This window comes from Erinaceus europaeus, chromosome 3 (genome assembly GCF_950295315.1).
Source record: "Erinaceus europaeus chromosome 3, mEriEur2.1, whole genome shotgun sequence".
NCBI lineage: Eukaryota > Metazoa > Chordata > Mammalia > Eulipotyphla > Erinaceidae > Erinaceus > Erinaceus europaeus.
This window is the reverse complement of record NC_080164.1, coordinates 128,176,873-128,203,194: the sequence shown is the minus strand read 5'-3', so window position 1 is coordinate 128,203,194 and position 26,322 is coordinate 128,176,873. Positions and strand designations below refer to the sequence as shown.

The following is a 26,322-nucleotide window of genomic DNA, read 5'->3' as shown; positions in this document are numbered from 1 at the left end:
GACCTTCCACCTTCTGCACTCCGTAATGACCCTAAACATAGTCACTGTACCCAGGAACTAATCAAAACATGTGGGAGATGATGAGTATATGTGAACTGAAGGAGGGATCTAAAGTAACAGCAGCGGTACAAGCAATAGGGATGGGGGTGGGGGTATGTTCAGCCACTTGGGACTGCCAGCCAAGACTTCCTGAGGTGGTGACAAGGAGAAAGCTGTTTCAAGGAAGTTACTACATATATGAAGGCCAAGTTGAGAAAGAAGGTGGCATAGCTGAAGGCCTAAAGACAGGCCAGTGTGACTAAAGCAGAGTGAGCAAGTGGGATATGGCACAAGATGAGGTGGGAGAGAACAGAAAGGAGCAGACCCCGAAAGCTCCTTTATGATCATGATAAATAATTCAGATTTTATTCTAAATCTAAATTTAGTAGAAAGCTATTACAACATTTAAAAAAAAAATGAGCAAATTCCCTCACTCTAAAGCTAACGTTATCAAAGTAAGGACTGCAAAAGCTGAAAAAGGGCACGAAACTGGCATACTTTAACGATGACTCTTTAGTCACTATCAGGCCACTCAATCAGCTGGGGCCCTATTCGGCTGGACAATATACTCTATGCTACACCTGAGGAAGATGGGTCCTGCTGATATTGGGGCAGCTTGGAATGTTCCTACTTAATGACCACAGAATGCGAGTTCAAATCTACAGGGACGCAGAGGTCACATAGGCTCCTAAGCTGAATATGTGCCCCAGATCACATCAAATCGATGGGGTTTATGGTCAACAGTATTTATACACCTCTCCCATATCTGGGAGATACTCTCTTCCCTGATCCAGCTTTCTGGTCCTTTTCCCAGACATGGCATTATCTCCCCCAGACAATAATGTGGATCTATCTGCATATCAGATGTTAGTTTCAGGAAAAAGAAAAAAAAAAAAGGAGGAGAAGAAGAAGAAGAAACTAGTATAGTCATGGGCTCTTTGGAATATAACTAAAATAGGACCACTATCTACAAAACAGAGACCCCCAACTCTTCATCTGAACTATTCCAGCCTTTAGGTTCATGATTAGTCAACAATTTGTTTGGCTCTATATGTTAACTCTTTTTTTTAGCCACCAGGTACCAGATGTTACCATGATGCCAACCAGATTTCCCTGGGCAGATGAACCCACCAATGTGTCCTGGAGACCCGCTTCCCCAGAGCCCTGCCCCCCTAGGGAAAGAAAGAGACAGGCAGGGAGTATGGATTGACCAGTCAATGCCCATGTTCAGCAGGGAAGCAATTACAGAAGCCAGACCTTCCACCTTCTGCACCCCATAATGACCCTGGGTCCATGCTCTCAGAGGCTTGAAAAATAGGAAAGCTATCAGGGAAGGGGATGGGATACAGAGTTCTAGTTGTAGGAATAGTATGAAGTTGTACCCCTCTTATCCTATGGTTTTTATCAGTGTTTCTTTTTTATAAATAAAAATTTAAAAAAGAAAAATTATGTTTAAAAAATGAGTAACATGATCAGATATAAATTATAAAAACCTGGCTGTTAACATAGAAAAAAAAAAAAACCACCTCATCAAAGCAAGGACTGCAAAAGCTGAATAAGGGCAAGAGACTGCCATACTTTAACAATGACCTTTAGTCACCAGCAGGCCACCCCATCAGCTGGGGCCCTATTTAGGGAGTCCTGAGATTCCCAAACAGACATGATGGGCCTAGACCTCAAATAAACCCCTCTTTCCATTGTTACTGGTCATCTCTATCAGGAACAACTCAACAGACCCCTTTCTGGGCCCCTATAGGATCTTGCCCTCATCTTGGATCAACAATGTTAGAAAATGTTCCATCCTCCAAAAGGAGGCTGGACAATATACTCTATGCCACACCTGAGGAAGATGGGTCCTGCTGATAATGGGGCAGGTTGGAACATTCCTCCTTATGACCACAGAACGTGAGTTTAGATCTACAGGGACGCAGAGGTCACATAGGCTCCTAAGCTGAATATGGGCCCCAGATCACATCAAATCAATGGGGTTTATGGTCAACAGTATTTATACACCTTTCCCATATTTGGGAGCTACTCTCTTCCCTGATGCAGCTTTCTGGTCCTTCTGCCAGCCATGACATCACCTCCCCAGACAATAACGTGGATTTATCTGCATATCAGATTTCAGGTTCAGGCAAAAAGAAAGAAAGGAAGGAAGGAAGGAAGGAAGGAAGGAAGGAAGGAAGGAAGGAAGGAAGGAAGGAAGAAAGAAAGAAAGAAAGAAAGAAAGAAAGAAAGAAAGAAAGAAAGAGCTAGTATAGCCACAGGTCCTTTGGAATATAACTAAAATATGCCTATGAGCTAGCTACAAAATGGAGGTGTCCCCCCCCCCCCCCGCCCCAACTCTTAATCTGCACTATTCCAGCCTTTAGGTCCATGATTGGTCAACAATTTGTTTGGCTTTGTATGTTAACTCTTCTTTTCAGCCATCAGGTTCCAGATGCTAGCTAGCATGATGCCGACCAGACAACCCCACCAAGATGTCCTGGAGCTCCGCTTCCCCAGAGCCCTTCCCCGCTAGGAAAAGAGGTGTATGCATAGACCTGTCAACACCCAGTGGGGAGGCAATTACAGAAGCCAGACCTTCAACCTTCTGCATCCCACAATGATCTTGGGTCCATAGTCCCAGAGGGTTAAAGAACAGGAAAGCTATCAGGGGAGGGAATGGGATACAGAGTTCTGGTGGTGGGAATTGTGTGAAGTTGTTGTACCCCTCTTATCCTATGGTTTAGTCAATGTTTCCTCTTTATAAATAAAAAAAAAAAATTAAATAAAAAAATAAAGAAAAGAAAAAAAAGGTTGAGAGAAGAGTGTCAATATGAAGAAGTGTAATAGATTATCAAGAGTTTGGCTCTAGACACAGCTTGAGAGATCTGTGACGTGAACAGTATGATATGGGAGTCAGTGGCATGCAGAGGGGAAGTAGAAAGCAAGAAGATGGAAAGGCATCTAGGAAGTGCATACAGGAGACGAAATGGGAATCCTCAGGTATAAAAGTCAGCAGCAGAAGAGAAAGTGCTAGAAAGAAGGAACAAAACCAGTGCAACATCACAGAGTCAAGAGAGAAGAAAGTAGATAGGAGAGCAGAAAGTGGCCATGACGATGGGTTGAAAAGGAAACCTAGGAGAGCTGAAGGTTGAGTGTGAGAGAAGACAGACAATTCCACCAGGTTACACTCAAAGTCCACTCATGATTCATCTATCAGCGCTATGCAGCCAACCAGGAGCTCTCTATGTTTTTATCTGTTACTAATTTATATTTTACCTGTTAAAATTTCATAGCAGGTTTATCTTAAGAGTTAACAGTTTAAAGTCAAATCAGATGTAAATTTTCTGATTTCTTTTCTCCTCTACATAGCAAAGGTTACTTTTAAATTAGCTGTAGTACTTGTTATCATGAACTTTTATTGAAAAGCAAAAATATGTCCTCTAAGATAGATTTTAAATTTCACTTCTTCACATTACTTAAGTCACCCATAATGTATACCCCTCATGCCAATTCATGGACAGCTCAAGTAATTTCCAATGTTTCTCAAAGTGTATTCTGAAAAATATTATTCCTATGACAAAAGCAATCAACAGATTCATTGTCTCAAATAAGGAGTTTATGAACTATTATGTATACAGATATGCATCTGTCATACTTGCAATACAATCAAGGTGTTGACAAATTGTACAAAAAGAACTTACTTTATGAAACCTATGATTATACCTATCTGCTCCACTATAAAAAATCTTTTACTTATGTGTAATACCTATTATCCTTTCTAAGCAATCGTACAAGCAGGATTTGAGGGAAATGGTACCCTACACTTTCTCTGGTAAAATGTCATTTTCTACAGTACACAGTTTTATCCCTCAAGGTCTCCTGGAACATTAGCTCAGGAGAGATTCCATCAGGAGAGCATCATCCAACTAAGCTTCCTTTTGTTACTCTTATATTTTAAGCCCAGTCTTCTATGCTGTTGCCTTTACTCTCTGATAAAAATTGTTTCCCAAATTACACCTTCACTTTCAACTTATTCTGTTTGCCTTTTGTCAACTTATCTAATTTGTACTGAAAGAGATATGTTACAGTTTTTATTTTAAACAGCTATTCAAAACTGGGTTTTATTTGTTATAGTTGATACAATTTGTCAGATCTTTTCACTACCACTTTTAAGGCCTCTTTTAGGTGTCAACATAATCTTCTATTTTCATTATTATATCTGTAAGTTATAACTACCTATAGCATCTCTGATTTAGTTCTAGTTTTTCAGACTTTAAACCAAATAATGCATTTTTTCCTTAAGAAAAAAGCGTAAACCCTCTTCAAATACTGATTTCACTTTATCTAGTCACTGTAACTTTCTCCTTATGCACAATCAGTGCATTGCTAATAAAGCTTATCCAATGATCATCACGAGGAAGATACTATATAAATACTGTTTCCTAATATATAAGATGGGATAATAGCAGGTTTTACTTCATACAATCATTGTAAAGTGAGAACTTATAATAGTGCCTTGACATATAAGCCTTCAACAAATTTTATTATCGTTGTCATCACCTCCAGGACAGGGCCAAACTCTATTACCTCACCCACTCATTATACTCCAACCTTTCAGTAACTTGTCTGGACTCAATGGTTGAAAGTCAATCTAAAAGGGGGAGGGGGAGGGTGGCAAAGAAGGAAATGTTCAATTCTGTGGTTAATTCAAAACTAGCTCAGCTTTGTATTATAAATGACCTGAAACAAGTAGATAAATGAATGTCTATTCCACTATATCTACTATGAGCATTTTTGGATCCTGGAAACTCTATTTCAGATTTATAAATAAACATACTTTAGAAACAGATTAAGAATTTGAAGGGGATAGAGAGAATAAAATGCATAGTGTTTATACCAGAAAAGCTCATGTCTGGGGCAGTAACTCAGGTTCAATCCCTTATAAGTCAGAGCTGAGCAGTGCTCTGGTAATAAAACATATCATAAATAATTTGAAAAATACCGTTTTCAAAAGAACAAGAAAACAATGGCTTAAGACATCTTTATGGCTTCACATTAGTCCCTGAAAAGTCTGGGCTTCTTGGGAATTTTTCTGCTAATGTAGAGAGACTAGTTTGGTTTTATTTTATTGTCTCCCTTAATAAAATTAAAACAGCGGATCAACTAGGAATACCAAAGGAGACCACCCGGACCGAAACAAGACAGGACTAGAATGACCACAGAAACCTAGTAAATCACCCGTGAGTACAAACACGCGTGGCTGGTGACAGAAAGGAGAGAGGGGCCTAAGGAGAGATTAAGTGACTGCTAACAGTTCGACAGTTTGTCAGTGGAGACACCACCTCCAGTCTGCTCCACCAACAAGGGGACAGCTGAAGGGAGGAAAGGACTCCCCAGAGACTCACCAAGTACAACTCTGAATCTCCATTGCTACTACCCTCAGAATCTGGAGCAGCAACAGGGAGGGACACCAGGGCACAGAGATCTAACCGGGAAACTCAGGTTAGCTGAAGGGCTGTGAAAGTCTCTTTGCATAACCACTGGATTATCTCTGCCACACCCTGCTTTATCTCTTGGTCAGGAGTCATTGATTAAGCCAAGAAGCCTATTGATAGTTTAAAAGCCCTCAGGCTACCATAGCCTACAGGGGGAAAAAAAAAAAGGCTTTTACACCACTGAACTCCAACTCAGGGATTGAAAAAACTGTTAACTTATATAAAATGGTTAAAACAACAAGAAAAAATATTGGAGACTCGAACCAGGACAAGAGTCCAGCTAAAAGTCCTCCAGAGGGCGAAGCACAAAACAACGAGTTCAACATCCAAACATTAGCTAAGGAAATAATAACAGGAGTGAGTAAAGAATTTGAAAAAATTGTAATCAGAACTGCAGGAACAACAAATGAGAATATGGAAGAAAATTCTAATTATCTCATGGTTATTAGAGAGCTGAAAGCCGAAATTGCTGAGCTAAGAAGGCAACTAGCTGAACAAGCTAAAACAGTATCAGAGCAGGGCAACAAAATAGATGAACTCCAGAAAGCAGTAGAGGGCAGAGAGAATAGAATCAATGAGGCTGAAGACAGAATTAGCAAGATTGAGGATGAATTAGAGACAACTAAAGAAGAAGTAAGAGATCTCAAAAAGAGATTAAGAGATGCTGAAAACAACAACAGAGTCCTATGGGATGACTTCAAAAGAAACAATATACGCATTATTGGCTTACCAGAGGAAGAAAGAGAAGGGGAGGAAGAAAGCGTTCTCCAGGCCATAATAGCTGAAAATTTCTCTAGTCTAGACAACACCAAAGACATAAAGATTCAAGAAGCCCAGAGGGTCCCAAACAGAATTAACCCAGACCTAAAGACACCAAGACATGTCATACTTAGATTGGAAAGGAATAAGGATAAAGAAAGGATCCTCAAGGCTGCAAGAGAAAAACAAAGAGTCACCTACAAAGGAAAACCCATAAGATTAGCAGCAGACTTCTCCATACAAACACTACAGGCCAGAAGCGAATGGCAAGATATCTATCGAGTGCTCAATGAGAAAGGCTTTCAGCCAAGAATACTATATCCTGCTAGATTGTCATTCAGACTAGATGGAAGCATCAAAACCTTCTCAGACAAGCAACAGTTGAAGGAAGCAACCATCACCAAGCCTGCCTTGAAAGAAGTTCTGAAAGGTTTCCTATAAACAACCAGACCACCACAAATAGGACATATATCAAAACACTCTAAAACTATACAAGAATGGCGTTAAAATATCTTCAATCTTTGATATCAATAAATGTGAATGGCCTGAATTCACCTATTAAAAGACACAGAGTAGGAAGATGGATCAGAAAACACAACCCAACAATATGTTGTCTACAGGAAACTCACCTAACACAACAAGACAAACACAGACTTAAAGTGAAAGGATGGAAAACTATCATTCAAGCCAATGGCCCACAAAAAAGGGCAGGAACAGCTATTCTCATATCTGACATGATAGACTTTAAAATAGATAAGATTAAAAAAGATAGGAATGGACACTACTTAATGCTCAGAGGATCAGTCAATCAAGAGGACTTAACAATTATTAATATCTATGCACCCAATGAGAAGCCATCTAAATACATCAAACTTCTACTGAAAGAGCTACAGCAATATATTAACAGTAACACAATCATAGTAGGGGACTTCAACACCCCACTCTCTCAACTTGACAGATCATCCAGGAAGAAAATCAGTAAAGACATAAGGGAGCTAAATGAAGAGATAGATAAACTAGAACTATTGGACATTTTCAGAGTCATTCATCCCAAGAAACTGGAATACACATTTTACTCAAATCCACATGGATCATTCTCAAGGATAGACCATATGTTAGGCCACAAAGACAGCATCAGACTATTCAAGAGCACTGAAATCATCCCAAGCATCTTCTCAGACCACAGTGGAATTAAACTAACACTTAACAATCAACAAAAGATTAGTAACAGTACCAAAATGTGGAAGCTCAACAGTACACTTCTTAACAACTTCTGGGTCAAAGAGGAAATCAAGGAAGAAATCAAAATGTTTCGAGAGTTCAATGAAAATGAAGACACAAGCTATCAAAATATTTGGGACACAGCTAAAGCAGTCCTAAGAGGGAAGTTCATAGCTATACAAGCACACATTAGGAAACAAGAAAAGGCACAAATAAACAGCCTGATTGCACATCTTAAAGACCTAGAAGAAGAACAACAAAGGAACCCTAAAGCAACCAGAAGGACAGAAATTACTAAAGTTAGGGCAGAAATAAATAACATTGAGAATAGGAAAACCATACAAAAGATCAATGAAAGTAAATGTTGGTTCTTCGAAAGAGTAAACAAAATCGACAAACCTTTAGCCAGACTCACAAAACAAAAAAGGGAGAAGACCCAAATAAATCGGATAGTAAATGAAAGAGGAGATATCACAACAGACACTGCAGAAATTCAACATATCATGCGAGGCTTCTATGAACAACTATATGCCACCAAGTTAGAGAACCTGGAAGAAATGAATGATTTCCTAGATACCTACCAACTTCCAAAACTAAGTAAAGAGGAAGTGGATAACATGAACAGGCCCATCACAGCTAATGAAATTGAAACAGTTATCAAAAATCTTCCCAAAAATAAAAGTCCAGGACCAGATGGTTTTACAAATGAATTCTACAAAACTTTCAAAGAAGAACTAATACCTCTACTTTTAAAAGTCTTCCAGAAGATTGAAGACACTGGAATACTCCCTGCCAGCTTCTATGAAGCCAACATCACCCTGATACCAAAAGCAGACAGGGACACAACCAAAAAAGAAAACTACAGACCAATATCTCTGATGAACATAGATGCGAAAATATTGAACAAAATTCTAGCCAACCGGATACAGCAGTATATCAAAAAGATTGTTCATCATGACCAAGTGGGGTTTATCCCAGGCATGCAAGGTTGGTTTAATATACGTAAATCAATCAATGTGATCCACCACATCAACAAAAGCAAGACCAAAAACCACATGGTCATATCAATAGATGCAGAGAAAGCCTTTGACAAAATACAACATCCCTTTATGATCAAAACACTACAAAAAATAGGAATAGATGGAAAATTCCTGAAGATAGTGGAGTCTATATATAGCAAACCTACAGCCAACATCATACTCAATGGTGAAAAACTGGAAGCATTTCCCCTCAGATCAGGTACTAGACAGGGCTGCCCACTATCACCATTACTATTCAACATAGTGTTGGAAGTTCTTGCCATAGCAATCAGGCAGGAGCAAGGAATTAAAGGGATACAGATTGGAAGAGAAGAAGTCAAACTCTCCTTATTTGCAGATGACATGATAGTATACATGGAAAAACCTAAGGAATCTAGCAAGAAGCTTTTGGAAATCATCAGGCAATACAGTAATGTGTCAGGTTATAAAATTAACATTCAAAAGTCAGTGGCATTCCTCTATGCAAACACTAAGTTAGAAGAAATTGAAATCCAGAAATCAGTTCCTTTTTCTATAGCAACAAAAACAATAAAATATCTAGGAATAAACCTAACCAAAGAAGTGAAAGACTTGTATACTGAAAATTATGAGTCACTACTCAAAGAAATTGAAAAAGACACAAAGAAGTGGAAAGATATTCCATGCTCATGGGTTGGAAGAATTAACATCATCAAAATGAATATATTACCCAGAGCCATCTACAAATTTAATGCTATCCCCATCAAGATCCCAAGCACATTTTTTAGGAGAATAGAACAAATGCTACAAATGTTTATCTGGAACCAGAAAAGACCTAGAATTGCCAAAACAATCTTGAGAAAAAAGAACAGAACCGGAGGCATCACACTGCCAGATCTCAAACTATATTATAGGGCCATTGTCATCAAAACTGCTTGGTACTGGAACATGAACAGACACACTGACCAGTGGAATAGAATTGAGAGCCCAGAAATGAGGCCCCACACCTATGGACATCTAATCTTTGACAAAGGGGCCCAGACTATTACATGGGGAAAGCAGAGTCTCTTCAACAAATGGTGTTGGAAACAATGGGTTGAAACATGCAGAAGAATGAAGCTGAATCACTGTATTTCACCAAATACAAAAGTAAATTCCAAGTGGATCAAGGACTTGGATGTTAGACCAGAAACTATCAGATACTTAGAGGAAAATATTGGAAGAACTTTTTTCCGCATAAATTTTAAAGACATTTTCAATGAAACGAATCCAATTACAAGGAAGACTAAGGCAAGTATAAACCTATGGGACTACATCAAATTAAAAAGCTTCTTCACAGCAAAAGAAACCACTACCCAAATCAAGAGACCCCTCACAGAATGGGAGAAGATCTTTACATGCCATACATCAGATAAGAGTTTAATAACCAACATATATAAAGAGCTTACCAGACTCAACAACAAGACAACAAATAACCCCATCCAAAAATGGGGGGAGGACTTGGACAGAATATTCACCACAGAAGAGATCCAAAAGGCCGAGAAACACATGAAAAAATGCTCCAAGTCTCTGATTGTCAGAGAAATGCAAATCAAGACAACAATGAGATATCACTTCACTCCTGTGAGAATGTCACACATCAGAAAAGGTAACAGCAGCAAATGCTGGAGAGGGTGTGGGGTCAAAGGAACCCTCCTGCACTGCTGGTGGGAATGTCAATTGGTCCAACCTCTGTGGAGAACAGTCTGGAGAACTCTCCGAAGGCTAGAAATGGACCTACCCTATGACCCTGCAATTCCCCTCCTGGGGATATATCCTAAGGAACCCAACACATCCATCCAAAAAGATCTGTGTACACATATGTTCTTGGCAGCACAATTTGTAATAGCCAAAACCTGGAAGCAACCCAGGTGTCCAACAACAGATGAGTGGCTGAGCAAGCTGTGGTATATATACACAATGGAATACTACTCAGCTGTAAAAAATGGTGACTTCACCGTTTTCAGCCGATCTTGGATGGACCTTGAAAAAATCATGTTGAGTGAAATAAGTCAGAAACAGAAGGATGAATATGGGATGATCTCACTCTCAGGCCGAAGTTGAAAAACAAGATTAGAAAAGAAAACACAAGTCGAACCTGAAATGGAATTGGAGTATTACACCAAAGTAAAAGACTCTGGGGTGGGTGGGTGGGTGGGTGTGGAGAATACAGGTCCATGAAAAATGATGAATGAAATAGTGGGGGTTGTATTGCTAAATGGGAATCTGGGGAATGTTATGCATGTAAAAAAAAAAAAAAAAAGAAGTAGAAACGCAAAGCAGAAATTGACTGAGTTTGGAGTATGGCACCAAAGTAAGAAAGCAGAAGTATACTAGAGTCTGCAGTGAGTACCTCCCTAATACTTCCTCTCCACTTTTCCAAGCTTTGGGTCCATGATTGCTCAACAATTTGTTTGGCTTTGTATGTTAACTCTCCTTTCAGTCACCAGGTTCCAGGTGTCATCAGGATGCCGGCCAGACTTCCCTGGATTGAAGACACCACCAATGTGTCCTGGAGCTCAGCTTCCCCAGAGACCCATCCTACTAGGGAAAGAGAGAGGCAGACTGGGAGTATGGACCGACCAGTCAACGCCCATGTTCAGCGAGGAAGCAATTACAGAAGCCAGACCTTCTACCTTCTGCAACCCTCAATGACCCTGGGTCCATGCTCCCAGAGGGATAGAGAATGGGAAAGCTATCGGGGGAGGGGGTGGGATATGGAGATCGGGGGGTGGGAATTGTGTGGAGTTGTACCCCTCCTACCCTATAGTTTTGTTAATTAATCCTTTCTTAAATAAAAAAAAAAAAAATAATAAAATAAAATAAAATTAAAACAATCAAATATTTGTACAAATTTAATTTTTCTCCCTATTCTCATATCCTCTCAATATTATTAAGATGTTTTTTTTCTTTTTCTACCTTCTCACTCTTTCATGAAGTATTATACAAAATGAAAAATACTGATGTACTAGTCTAATAGCACAGTAAGAACATCCTTAATGTTGGGCACAATCTAAGCATATGAACACCTTTCTCAAACATCTTCTGCTAAGGAAAGGTCCTGGCTGCAAGTTATAGCAATCCTACTTACCATATCAATTTCTGTAATGGAAGTCTACTTAATCATATTCTCTTTGTGAACTATAGGGGGGAAAATTGAGAAATGGGAATTATACAAAATACAAAAATCATTTCAATATTTAGTCTATTTTATAGGAAAGAGAATATCAAGTATTACAAGTTATAAGGTTGATTACAAATATACTATGAAAAGTACTTTAAAATGTGACTTCAGAGCTAAGAATGCCTTCAATTTTATCATTGTGTTTCTTTGTCTAAACATATTACTGTAATAAACAAATAAACAAGAATAGACATTCCTATTTGTTCATGGTGGCAAACTGCTTCTTCCAGGTTGTTGGCATAGATAGTATACATTTGATTTACTATGAATTTTAAATAGGATTTTTTCAGTTTCATTTCCTAAACTCATGTTTAAATATATTGCCTATTGTATCCTAAATTTTAGCCGTTCCTATATTTATTTAAGTGACTGCTTTCCAAAAAGGTGGGAGGAGAGCTATAAATCTAGTAACATGTATAAGCAACTGTCTAGAATGTGCTGACTTTATACCTCAGTTATGTCTTTTCTCTATGACTGATTTTGGTAATACATGAAACTTCCTGAATTGACTAAATGCTTTTTATTTGTGTTCTAATAATATGCATTATACTTTCCTCAAAGTAATTACAATAGAATGGTGTTCTAATGACTCTGGTTAGGATACTATTTCTCTCTTGTGGTGTCTTACAACTATTGATTATAGGGCATCCAAGTGGAGCCATGGTCCAATAGTCAAAGTGAACTCCCTTAACATAGCCAATATTAAATGAAATATGACAGCAAACCCCACCAGCACCCAATTGAGATTTCGGGGGGGGGGTCATTATATTATCTGAAGGTGGGTAGAAGAGCATAGATGAAGGGTAGTGGAAGGGAGAAAAAAAAAAAAGACATTTCAGAGCAGAAACAAGGCTAGCCACTTTGCAAGCCATACAGTGAGCTTGAGAAAGCAGAGACTACAGACATGTACGGTCTGGCCCTAGAAAGATTTCCCAAGAGATCTCCTTTCTCTGTTCAATACTTAGAGGAGTTCAGGTTTCTGCCTAAGAGTACAGGAAGGATGGGGTACTGGTGGAATACTCCCATTGGACCCAGGCTTTGCTACACTACTGTGAGGCACCATATTGGCACTTCTCTCCTTCAACACCCTTCTGCTCCCCTCACAAGTCAAACAAGAGAAACCCAGCATAGAGCCACAGTGCCACCTGCTGATCAACAACAGATGACAAGCTAAATGAGCAAACAGAAAATTGGTCAGCAGTTCTAATAGCAGAGATTTCTATAGAAAATGAGCCCATTGTACAAACCCATAAAGATGGAGAGTCAAAATAATTTTTAGAGAAAGTATTCAATACATTGCCAATAAAGGTACACACACACTCTAGTTACAATATAGAAGCCAGCTCAGCATTAAAACATGAGGGGAAAAAAAATCAAGGAAAGATTCATCGAAGAGATTACAAGTTTGAAAGAAAAATACCAAACTAAGTTACAGGATGTGAACACTTTGAATGGAAAGCAGACTCAATTGGAAAATGCTGGAAGTAGGACTAGCCATGTAGAGGATACATTTTCAGGATTAGAGAATAAAATCCTATCAATTTCTAAAATAGAAGATGGAGGGAAATATTTGGAGGAAATGGAGTGACTACAAGAACATCAGACCATAAGAAAAGCAAATGTAAGGATAAGAAGAATCCCAGAAGAAGAGAGAAAAAGGAGCAGAAACTATAATCAAAGAAATAATAGTGGAAATTTTACCAAATCTGAGGAGTGGCCAGGATACAGACATTCAGGAAGCTGGGAAAAGACCCAAATTCCTACACTCAATTAAGACTTACACCAAGACATTTCATTATATTATCATCAAATTGGTGCTACTACATGCTGAGCTATTCCCTCTCCTTGAGTAGGTTTTAAATTCTCTTATGTGACCTGTAAACTGACAAGTTTTCAGTTAAGTATTTTTGAGGAAAAATTATTTAGCAATGGAAGTCACTAACTTAAGTGTCAAAGGGAGAAGACAGCTTTCTGGGTGGGTTGCCTGCCTTGCCATGCACATGAACCAGGTTTGAGACCCAACACTACTACATTAGATTACCACTGGCTTCTGGAGAAGCTCTGATGTTGTGGTCTCTCTCCCTCTCTCTTCCTGTATATTTGGATAAAAAAGAAACACAGGCACAATGTAAGGCTCTCAGAGTCTGAAATAAATATCAAGAGAACTAGTGCATATTCACACAAATCAATTCTTCTGGTTAAAGTTATTCTCATTTGCTCTAAGTCCTAGTACATCATATATAAAGTGTTCCAGGGAGTCAGGCGGTAGCACAGTGGGTTAAGTACAGGTGGCGCAAAGCACAAGGACCAGCCTAAGGATCCCGGTTCAAGCCCCTGGCTCCCCACTGCACTTCACAAGTTGCTTCTCAAGCGGTGCAGCAGGTCTGCAGGTGTCTATCTTTCTCTTGCCTCTCTGTCTTCCCTTCCTCTCTGTCCTAACCAACAACAACAACATTACCAACAACAATAACTACAATAAAAAAAAAGGGCAACAAAGGGAAATAAATAAATATTAAAAAATAATAAAATAAAAAAAGTATTCCAAAATGACTCAAAGTTAATTAAAATGTTTCAATCACTCACTACTGTCATCAAAGTAATAAGCTTGTATTAAATGAATAAAATACCACATCAACTATTTGGCAACTTTCCATGTAAATATATACAACATACTTCCTTCCTCCGCCTTAGCCAGCAGATGCTAAAGTAAAGGTGATGACCCACCCTTTTCAGTTGGAATATTGCATTACTTAATGCTTCATTTACCTGTAAAGCACGAGTAGCAGGGGTAGCAAAGTTAACAATACTTTCCTGAGAGAATAGTAGCAGGGTTTAAAGTGAGAGTGTATATACTGTGTTTACAACTATGTGCTATGTTGTAAGTATTCAGTAAAAGGTTATATTGTCATTATTATTGCTGTTATTATACTGTCACTTCATGCTTAATTATGAAATACCTACTATACATTTCTAGTAGTACTGATAAATGACAGAGGCATAGAAACTAAAATATTAAGTGCACAACTGCAGTACACCAAGGTGTTTATGTCATCTCATCACACATCACCATTATGTTCCCACAACATAATTAGAATGAAAATATTAAGTTTGTTAGCACCTTTCTCATTCACTACATCTTCAAAAATCTGTTCTGCTTTCCATATCAGATTGGTCATCATTTTCTACTATCTGAGAGGAGCTGCAACTAGTCAATGCTCAGACCTACACTCTTTTCCTCAACAATCTAAACCTGTTTCTTACCTTTAACTGTATCTTGAAAGAATAGACTGGGAGGGATTTTTAGAGTTATTATTCAACTTCTATTACATACATAATTTGAAACTTGGGAAGCTTAATACTTTGGCCAAGTTACATCAAGACTATACTGAGATCTCTACTGATAACACTAGCTTCAAACTCTCACATTTTAACATAACTTTTTATCAACCCCCTATAAAAGCACAGCCACAGCTTTGTATTGCATTTCTTCTGCATTTGCTCTTTAAAGCTATCTCTGAAAATTAAAATGAGCATTGGTTATCTTTCTCTCCCCCCGTCCCCATTTTCCTCACCAAGGTTATCACTGGGGCAAGATACCTGAACAACAAAGTCACTACTCTCGGCAGCCTCCCCACCCCATTTTAATTTCCTTTTTTATTGAACAAGGTGCTTGAACCCAGATCCTTATATATGACAAAGTGTGCTCTCTACTGGGCACAACATAACCTAGCCTCAGAGCTGTTTTATTTCCAATTCAATAAATAGTGCTTGGTTGACTTATATAAGTAATCTGATTCTAAATATTTTATGACCACACAATCTAAATTTTTATGGTCAGAAACTATTTTCAAAATATTTAGTAGATGGAAAATAAGGATCCCCCAAAGCCTCAATTTCCTTATGCTGAATAAGGACAAGAACAGAACTTACCTGATAGAGCTGATTGTTAAATAAGAATCACCTTATTTAGGGAAAGTTCACAAAAAATATATTAGGTTGTGTATATAAGATATTTAGATTACCGAACTATATTTGATTACATAAAAATAAGTAAGACAATTCCTAATGTCAAGAAGCATATCGTTCACATTTACAACTGTGAAATGTACATATATGCTAAGTCTAATTCTAGTCATCAGAAAATGACTGGTCAAGATGAGAATAATTAGGAAACTGATAACAGGCTTACCTCACCACATGAATTTATGAACACAAATCTACCAACTAATATAAGACAAATTCACTCATTCCACACATCATAAATTGAAATTTCTAGATGTTACAATTTCAGAGGCATCAAAGTCTTGAACAGTATAAAAGAGTATTCCAAATTCAAAAGATAAAGTTTGCATTCAAAGCCTAAATGATATTCCTTAGGCAAGATTTTCATTGATTTGCTATAGTATTATTTTAAACAAATACTTTGTGTAGAATGAGATCCTTGTTAATCCCACATTACTTTAAATATTGTAAAACCTTTCTATTTAAAAACCATAAACCCGTATACTTTACCAAAAAAAAAAAAAGCAAAATATTTAGAAAATGTCAGAATGCTGGAAGAGGCATGACTAAATCAGGCTTTTCATATTGCCACTCTATTTGTCATCAGGTTTTCATCTACCAGAGCAGAGAACAGTTCGTTTTACTATAAAGCAGGTGGTACATTTCTGATCATATAAGAAGCTTTCAGCTTCAAGGAAATTTTGTTTGGATGTTCTTTTCTTCTCCATCAGATTATAGAGGATAAATGGCTTGAAGCTCCTATTGTAATTACATGCCTTCTGTTGTCTCATCTCTTAGGGTACAAGAGAGGGGGCACTAAGACTTCAAAGCTCACTTTGAATTGGTAGCATACTGCCTGCCATCATTCCCCAACAATCTACCATGCAGATCAAGGATTAGTGGATTAGGAAAAGGTCTTATAAAAATCAATATAATTTCTCTGAAAACAGGCCAAGTGGAAAAAGGCTGAGTAAGTGAATAGAATCATACTAGTTGTGAATAGTTCTTCAATTTTGCTACTATCTACAAAATTTAAAATGAGACAAGGCTGAATCCCTATGTATAATCTTTGAAGCCTTAAGTCACAGATTCTCAGTAATTCTACTGCCCATACCCAGTAGAATTAATAAATTAGTAACCATTATTCCTGATACAAGAGAATAGGAAATTTCTGAGTTTTATAAATTAGGCTGTTAATTAGGATTCAAAGACAGACAATTCAAGGTTCTATCCCACAGTGAACTGGAAATCTAATAGAAAAGCTAAATACTCACAATAAAAATAAATAAATAAGAGCACCAGCAATCAAATACAAATATATAAGCATATTTCTAGCTACAAAAATCCTAGGTTTGCCCAAAGATATGGGTACCCAAGGAAGGTGCACATCGTTGAGACTATGCTAGCTCCTGGCTCTGCTATTCATTTCTGCAAAGCTATTAAAGAATCAGAAAAGACTGCAACCTAGAATGTTCCCAGCTGTGACCACAGAATGCAAGCTCAGACTGACAGGGATGCAGAGGTCACTCAGGTTCCTGTGCTAAATATGAATAGACATGGGCCCTAGATCAGATTGACAGGGTTTTTACAGTTAACAGTATTTATATACTTTTCCCATATTTGGGAGCTACTCTCTTCCCTGATCCAGTTTTCTGGTCCCATTTCCAACTCTGACATCATCTTCCTAGACAATACTCTTAGCCTACCTGCATGTTAGCTGTCAGGCACAGGCAAAATATAGCTAAAATATATTTATTTTATATACTTCTTACAGTCTTCCAAGATGAAGGCCCCAAATCTCATCTGCTATACTCTTACCTTTTGGTTCCTGACTATTAAAACAATTTGTTCTGCTTTATATCCTAATGCTTTTCAGCCACCAAGTTGCAGATGCTACCATGAGGCCAATCTGACTTCCTTGGGAAGATGACCTCACCAATGTGTCCTGGAATCCCAACTCCCCAGAGCCCTACACCAATAGGAAAAAATAGAAATAGGCTGAGAGCATAGATCAACCTGTCAATTCCCAAGTCCAGTGGAGAAGCAACTACAGAAGCCAGACCTTCTACTTTCTGTACCCCGTAAAGATCTTTGGTCCATACTCTCAGTGGGATAAAGAATAGGGAAGCTTCCAATGGAGGGAATGGGACATGGAACTCTGGTGGTGGGAATTATATGGAATGGTACCCCTCTTATGCCACAATCATATCAATCATTATTAAATCACTAATAAAATTAAGGAAAAAAGTCAGAAAAAGAAATTTCAAACTATAAACAAACCTGGAAAGTTTGTACATACAACAAAAAAAGTTGATCATACAACTCCTTTTTGATCAGAAAAAGAACTAGTACTAAAACTGTTTTCTGCCATAAATGGATCAATAGCTGAAGTCAGGTAGCAATATGTTTCTGACAGCTTAAAAAAAATCATCTAACTTTTTGTGTTCTAAAGTACTGGGAGTTTAAGAGAAAACAGCAAAGTGGGTTAAGGAAACACAAGTAAAAAGTAACTTGCGACAAGCAAAAAAAAAAGAATATTTCCAGTATTTGGCAAAGAGTAAGCATGAAATGAGAAAGCATGTAAAAACAAATATTCTTAATTACTGAGTTAAATTTTCTAATAATATTATATTATATCCAACCAAATACAGATTTTGAAATTTTAAAACATCTTTTCAGTGTATTCATCAGAAATTCTAACAATTTCTTATTTTAGCTTTACGATGGCATTCATGTATGTATTTTTTAATGACAGTAATGGTGTTACATATGTCACCAGCCTAAGAAAGAAAAGGAATAGAATCAAAGAGCATGGTTGACATTTACCTATACTATGCAAAGTATTATCTTCCAACAAAATATTATTTTTTAAATGAGTTTCTCTTACCAAGCTTAAGATTCCTTTTTTCTATTCTAGCCATATACATTCATAAATTTATTTGTGCCAAAGTAGGATCCCATTCCATACTATTATCTTCAGTAATGTAAAGTGGATGATTACTCTGAAAATTTAAACTGTTTTTTTTAAATAGTAAGTAATGATAATACTTAAATTCTGGATTGAAATCAAAAGCAAGGGTATAATAAAAGAGTGAACAAAACAACTGATTATAATAAGTACAAAATCAGTACTTATAACAGTTACAAGAGAACATGTATAAACCATACAACTCTAGGCTTTTAAGCAAAAAAACTAAGTATGAAAACATCTTTATTTTCAATATATACTAAAGAGGTATTTTCATGCAGTTTTTTCCTCCAATAGTAGCCTATTCTATTTGTGAAAACAGAGCTATGATTTTACTATGCGAATCAGCACTTTTCTGTGTCAACAAAAAGCACAACTGAATAGCACAATGGAAAGCATGTCATAAGAAACACCAAGATAGCTAAAAGTTAATAGCTATCTATTCTAACTTAAACTTCATTTTTACTTCATTTTTTTTTGTTAGTAAAGTACTTTGCTCATTTATTTTTGGTTACTGTTCTCATGTGTATTTTTTAAAATAATATTGATGATGCTACATATGTAACTTGCCTGTGTGGGAAATGAAAGGAACAGAACCAAAGGGATCTTCTGGAGGATGGTTATGTGAAGTAGAAAGTGGGTCTACATTCTTATCTGAGGGTGCTCTCTCCTCCAGTCTATCTGCAAAAGTAAAATGAAATAAAACAAAACAAAAATAATAAAAACAAAATGGTCTTTGAATTTAAAAAATTATATACAGTATAAATAAAAGTGAAAATTATACAGAGCAACAGACTTTTTTGAAGAAAAAAATATTCAGAATTTATTTTTATAAACATTAGGGAGCTGTCCTGAGTTTTATATACATTTGCTGATATAAGAACTAAAAATATAATCTCAGCATTAAGTTTCAGTAAATAATAATTAATCAAATAACTTAGAAGGATTAAATATCAGTTGTCTTCAACTAGAAATATATTGGCCTACAACTTAAAGTCAACTTATCAAACAGAAAAATATTTGGCAGATTTTCTCTAAAAACAGATTATAGCAAAATAATGCAAATCCTTTTGTAATCACTGAACATGTACACAGGCAGATACAAAGATATAGTCCTCTACTAAATTTGAAGCTTCAACAATAATTTATTTATCCAATATTTCAGCACCTAGTGTGTGCCAGACACTTTTCTAAGTAACTAGCATGCAACATCAAAGTGAATACTCTTGACCTCAGCATATATGCTGTGGAGAGAGAAACTCAAGCAAAGAGCAACAATCAGAAATATATGTTGTAAAGACCTAGATGTCAGACCAGAAACAATCAAATACTTAGAGGAAAACATTGGTAAAACAGTTTCCCACCTACACCTCAAGGACATCTTTGATGAATCAAAGAAATACATGTTGTATATTAGAAACAAAGCTATAGAGGAAAATGCAGAGCAGTATAAAGGGAATCCAAGGAGTTGGTAGAGGTTGCAGTAATAGGGTGATTTTTAATAGTTCCCAGGTTAGAAATAGTTTGAAGGAGGCAGGGTTGAAACCTGGGGAAGAAAATCAGGTCAACAAAGAGTGAGAGCAAAGTTTCTAAGACAAGACTAAGTCTAGAATGTTTGAAGATTTGATGTATCCTAACTCCTTAGCAAAGATAGCTCCCCCAACCACACAATCCCCTTCCCTACTCTCCTGCTTTTAAGACACATAGCAGGCATTTTCTCAGTGATACTTCCTGACTTTTATTTAAGACACCTCTAACTTCTGATTCTTAAACTTTACTATTAGGCACCCTTTCTGCTTTTCCAGGTATTTTAACTATTTCTGGACTAGACTTGGTGTTTAAGGAATTTTATGGATACTCATTTGAGTCCTAAGGAATGAAAGGGCAGAAGAGTCCAAATATGGTTAAAGTATTTTTAGAGAATTATAACTATATTAATTTGAAAATCAAATGCTTCAAGTTAATTGTAAGTTAGTGTAAAGCCAGGAATTATTCCACATCTGAAAATCCTCTTGAGCAGTTTGTAGGTACTAAGTCAAAAGTAGAAGCTTCCCTAGTCATCTGAACCATAACAGTCAAGATTCCTTATATAATACCATTGCTACCTGTTCCCTGCGACAGATCACACTGTCTTGGTAGGGGCTTTAAAAACAGACATTTTACTTTACTCTCCAGGATTATAAACTGCAACTGTATCAATGAAGCTCACCTTTTAAAAAAAAAGCAAACTTAACCACTGTGATTTTTGAACCCTTACTCACTGATAACCTAATTTCCCTCAATCTGCGGTAGATTCATGATATACGTATAAATAGTAACATGTAGTTATGAGAAGCGCATAAGCACTGAAATTATTAAAAACATGGAGAACACTATCATAAATAATGTTCACTTACTATATAAATTTGAAAAAGTAATAAATTCTGCATAAAACGAACCATGTTGTCATTGCTTCTCAAAACACAGAATCAAAAAAAGAATAGCATCAGTATTTCCATGGAGGATTTAAAAAAAAAAAAAGGTAAAAATAATTTAGATTTCTAAAGCTCACATAATTATCTTAGTCCAGAAGCACAAAATACAAAGTAAACACTGTAATTTAAGTAACAATTACCTAAAATCACTAACAAAATGTCATGTTTAGCTGCTTCAAGCATACACCCAAAATGACTTTTTCTGCTTTCAAATAATTGGTCATATTTAGACTTGAACAAAGTCTATGAGTTTTTAATTTTGATATAAAGAACTTACCTCCTCCTCTCTTCCCCCCAAATTTGTATTAGTGAATAAAGACAGTAACTTTTCAAGACTTTTAATTGATACAGATGGAAAAATACAGGATTTTAAAATCCAAGAATCAAGTGTATTCCATAAAGTGAGAAATATATATATTCTAAAATTTTGACTCAGTAACCTCTATGGAAAAGAACCCCAACACCTAAAAGGCTAATGAATGCAATTTAAAAGTACAGTTCTCTTCAGATACTTTTGAAACTTGTTCTAATATATGTTCTGTACTGGAGAATAGTAGTAATTCCGAATTAGTTTTAAACAGTGAGAATATCTTATAGCAAACTATGCATACAAATACTTATATCAACTTAACTAGAGAAAAACAATACATTTGATAGACTTTGCAAACCAGTTTGAGTCTTTTAGTTACTTAAATCCAAATTAAAACAATATACCAACCATGAACATGAAAAATAAGCCCCAGGGATTTTTCAAGTTAACCCAATTGCCAAATAATGTGATTATTGCAATAACTATCTATTGTCTTCTTAAACCCTAAGACAACGGGAATCTCATGCTTCCTCTACAGAGCCTATGTTTCTCCCAATCCTGGAACCTGTGGTGTGGGGGCTCACTTCCCTGCATGCTTCTCTCAAGTCAGGTCAAATGATATTGCATCCGCAGATCCCAACCTAATCAATGTAACGAGTACAACCTCAGCATGCTTCACCTCAGACTGTGTACAGAGATGTCAGGCATGGAATGCCAACCCTTCACCCTCATCACTCGGGTGAGACCTTTCCTTTCATGGTATTCTCTACTTCCATCCCAGGAGGTTCACTTCCTAACAAAGTCCCAAAACCTAGATATAGGCTAGGTCCCATTAGCTAGAGCATATGTTCACATGTATCCAAAAATTAGGGCAAAAGATATATCTGAAAGCAAAAATACACAACAGTCTGTAGTGAGTATCAAGTTGATAATGAAATAGTGTTCACTTAGACTTAGATACCCTCCTCATCTACTTCCTATTACAGTTCTCTCACTCACTCCAAAGCTAACCTTATCAAAGCAAGGACTGCAAAAGCTGAATAAGAGCAAGAGACTGGCATACTTTAATGATGACTCTTTAGTCACTATCAGGCCACCCCATGAGCTGGCGCCCTAATCAGGGAGTCCTGAAATTTCCAAACAGACTTGATGGGCCTAGAACTCGAATAAATCCCTCTCTCCATTGTTACCGGTCATTTCTATAAGGAAAAACAAAATAGACCCCTTTGTGGGCCCCCATAGGACCTTGCCCACAACTTAGATCAACAATTGTAGAGAATGTTCCATCCTCTGAAGGGAGGATGGACAACATACTCTATGCTACACCTGAGGAAGATGGGGCGATACTGAGGCAGCATGGAATGTTCCTACTCATGACCACAGAATTGTGAGCTCAGATCTAGAGGGATGCAGAGGTCACATAGGCTCCTTAGCTAATTATGGGCCCCAGATCACAACAAATCGATGGGGTTTACAGTCAACAATATTTATACCCCTTTCTCATATTAGGGAGCTACGTTCTTCCCTGATCCAGCTTTCTGGTCCTTTCCCCAGCCATGACATCATCTCCCCAGACAATAACTTGGATCCACCTGCATATCAGATTTCAGGCTCAGGCAAAAAAAAAAAAAAAAAACCACTAGTATAGCTACAACAAGCCCATTGAAATATAACTAAAACATGCCCACTAGCTATCGACAAAATGGAGGACCCCCCCCCCCCCCAGCACTTCATCAGCACTATTCCAGCCTTTAGGTCCATGATTGTTCAACAATTTGTTTGGCTTTGTATGTTAACTCTCTTTTCAGCCACTAGGTTCCAGACGCTAGCATGATGCCGACCAGACTTCCCTGGACAGACAACCCCACCAATGTGCCTTGGAGCTGCACCTCCCCAGAGCCCTTCCCCACTAGGGAAAGAAAGAGACAGGCTAAAAGTATGGACTGACCTGTCAACGCCCATGTTCAGAGGGGAAGCAATTACAGAAGCCAGACCTTCAACCTTCTGTATCCCACAATGACCTTGGGTCCATACTCCCAGAGGGATACAGAATAGGAAAGCTAACAGGGGAGGGGATGGGATACGGAGGTCTGGTGGTAGGAACTGTGTGAAGTTGTACCCCTCCTATCCTATGGTTTTGTCAATGTTTCCTTTTTATAAATAAAAAATTTTTAAAAAAGAAAGAAAAAAGGAAAAGAAAAAATGCCCCAGCAAATTAAGTATGATCTAACACAGAGTTGTACAACAATCTAAGCAAACATACATAGACCTGCATTCTAATTACTGCTTAAAGTATTGACTATTATTAGGTTTCTAAGTTCTACATGCTTTGGTATAAAAGGCAATAAAAAATACAAGCCTATGGGAGTATGGATTGACCTGCCAATGCCCATGTTCAGTGGGGAAGCAATTACAGAAGCCAGACTTTCCACCTTCTACACCCTATAATGACCCTGGGTCCATACTCCCAGAGAGATAAAAGAATAGGAAAGCTATCAGGGGAGGGGATGGGATATGGAGTTCTGGTGGTGGGAATTGTGTGGAACTGTACCCCTCTTATCCTATGGTCTTGTCAGTGTTTCCATTTTATAAGTAAAAAAAAAAAAAAAAGCCAAAATTTAAAAAAAAAAAATCACTGTGACCCACTATATCACTATTACTCATTCTGATTAATGTTTTATTCTTACATAAAAGCAGGTTAAGATATCTAAATCCTACATAATATTCCGTTACACTGAGAGAAAAACTAAGAATAATTCGATTTGGGTTAGAGAGAGCACACAGAGAAACAGATCTTCATGCCCAAGGCTTGAGATCCCAAGTTCAATCGCAGACACCAGCAAAAGAGCGCTGAGCAATGCTCTAATTAAATACATTTTTTAAAAAAGAAAGAAAAAAACAAGTTGATTTGTCTTAAACTAAACCCCTTCGCAGCTGGCACATGGAACCAATTTATTTTAAAGACTAAAAGTTTTTGTTTCTGGCTATTAATATTTTAGTTTTTTTAAATTAATATCTTAGTATCATAAAACACTGTGATTTTAAAATTTACTCTGGAAAATATACACAAGTAGAATATTTCTTTGACAGCATATCCTTTTTATTTTTGTAATTAAAACAAAACCTCAAATGACACTATTGAGAAAAATTATAACAAAGACAATGCTTATATTTTTAAGGAAGATGCATAAACGTGTTCCTTTGCTCATTGTAGCGTATTTAATAAAATATGTCTATTTTAGAAAGTAAGGATTTTGAAAAGTTACTGCAAAATATCTGTACTGATTTAAAAAAAAGGTTGATTTGACATTTTAAGAGCATTACTAATTTATTAATTTTTAGAAAATGTTATTAGGGACAAAGGAGCTAAACAGTACAGACTATCATTACACTTTTAGTTTTCTTCTGGAAGTCTTAATACTCCTAAAAGAGGACTTTTGTCCCATTAATGTAATTTAACCCTATCTAAAACATCCAATATTAAATACCATATTGCTTATAATTGAAAGTATTAAATACCATATTGCTTATAATATTAAATACCATATTGCTTATAATTGAAAGTAGTTCTAAATGTGCCATAGAATTACATTTACTCTAATTTAGGAGGGAAATCTTTCTATAGTCTAGTCTACCATTAATGATTTATTTATATATTTTACAAAATATATTCCACATTTTTTAAACCCATTACTCTGAGTATCAATTATTAAGCACAATTTGTAATAGCTAAAACATGGAAGCAATCCAGGTGCCCAACAACAGATGAATGGCTAAGAAAGCTGTGGTACATATACACAATGGAATATTCCACAGCTATTAACAATGAACCCACCTTCTCTGACCCATCTTGGATGAAGCCTGAAGGAACTATATTAAGTGAGCTAAGTCTCAAAGACAAAGACGAGTATGGGATGATCCCACTCATAAACAGAAGTTGAGAAAGAAGAACAGAAAGGGAGACTCAAAGCAGGGTTTGACTGAGTTTGGAGTTAGGCATCAAAGTAAAAATCTCTGGGTTGAGGGTGAGGGTGGATGTTCACCTCACTGGGAAGAGGGGGAGGACTGTGAAGGTCGATGTTCTGCTTCACTGGGGGGGGGGGGGGACAGAATGGGACATAGTCTTTTGCTGGTGGGAATGGTGTTTATGTACACTCCTATTAACTTGTAGCCATATAAATCACTATTTAATTAATATGAGAGGGGGAAAATTGATTGACTGTCTCAAACTTTTTAATGCACAGACCATAGGCTGAGTCTTTGAAATGCTGACTCTCTTGAAAGTTTAGACCAGGGAGAACAGAAGAAACCAGTGGCATTACTCTATAAGACACAGCTATAGGAGGCAGAGCCAAGATGGTGACTTGGAGGCAGCTGCTGGCATAAGTTCCAACAACAACTGCTAGAAAGGGTAGGGTACCTGGCCGTCAGCAGGATGGAGAATAAGGGGTCCTAAGTGTGAAACCAAGGAGGTGACTATAGCTCAATTTGGGTTAGAAAAGAGAAAAAAGAAAGGAAATTTTCTGACTATTTCTGAAGCGCACCCCTCTCCCCCACGCTATAACCAGACTCCAGGGGCTGGAGAGCTGCTACTAGCAGGGGTGTGATTCCAATCCTTTTCCTTTCTGATTCTCTTTGATATTTTTTTTTTCTTTTAAAGCTCAATTGGAGTGACATTATATTTGACCAGTCAGAGCCTCACCCTGCCTGGGAAAGACTACCTGGAGGGTTTTTTTGCTTTTAACAATTGGCTGTCTTTGCTCAGGCTGCCGTCCAAGCTGCAGACTGACTGTTAGCGTTTTTACTCTGTTCTATTTTTATTACTATTATATATATGTGTGTCCC

General features: G+C 37.2%; 1 protein-coding gene across 2 annotated transcripts in view; it reads right to left on the bottom strand.

The window, feature by feature from the left end:
* BMP2K (BMP2 inducible kinase) overlaps positions 1 to 26,322 on the bottom strand; it is a 135,234-nt gene that overhangs the window by 9,046 nt on the left and 99,866 nt on the right. The window contains exon 15 of one of the 2 annotated variants that reach the window (XM_060187921.1): positions 19,264 to 19,374. The exons of the other annotated variant lie outside the window; for it this stretch is intronic. Within the exon in view, the coding sequence (XP_060043904.1) occupies positions 19,264 to 19,374 (111 nt within the window). The remainder of the gene's footprint in view (positions 1 to 19,263; positions 19,375 to 26,322) is intronic. 2 annotated transcript variants of the gene reach the window in all.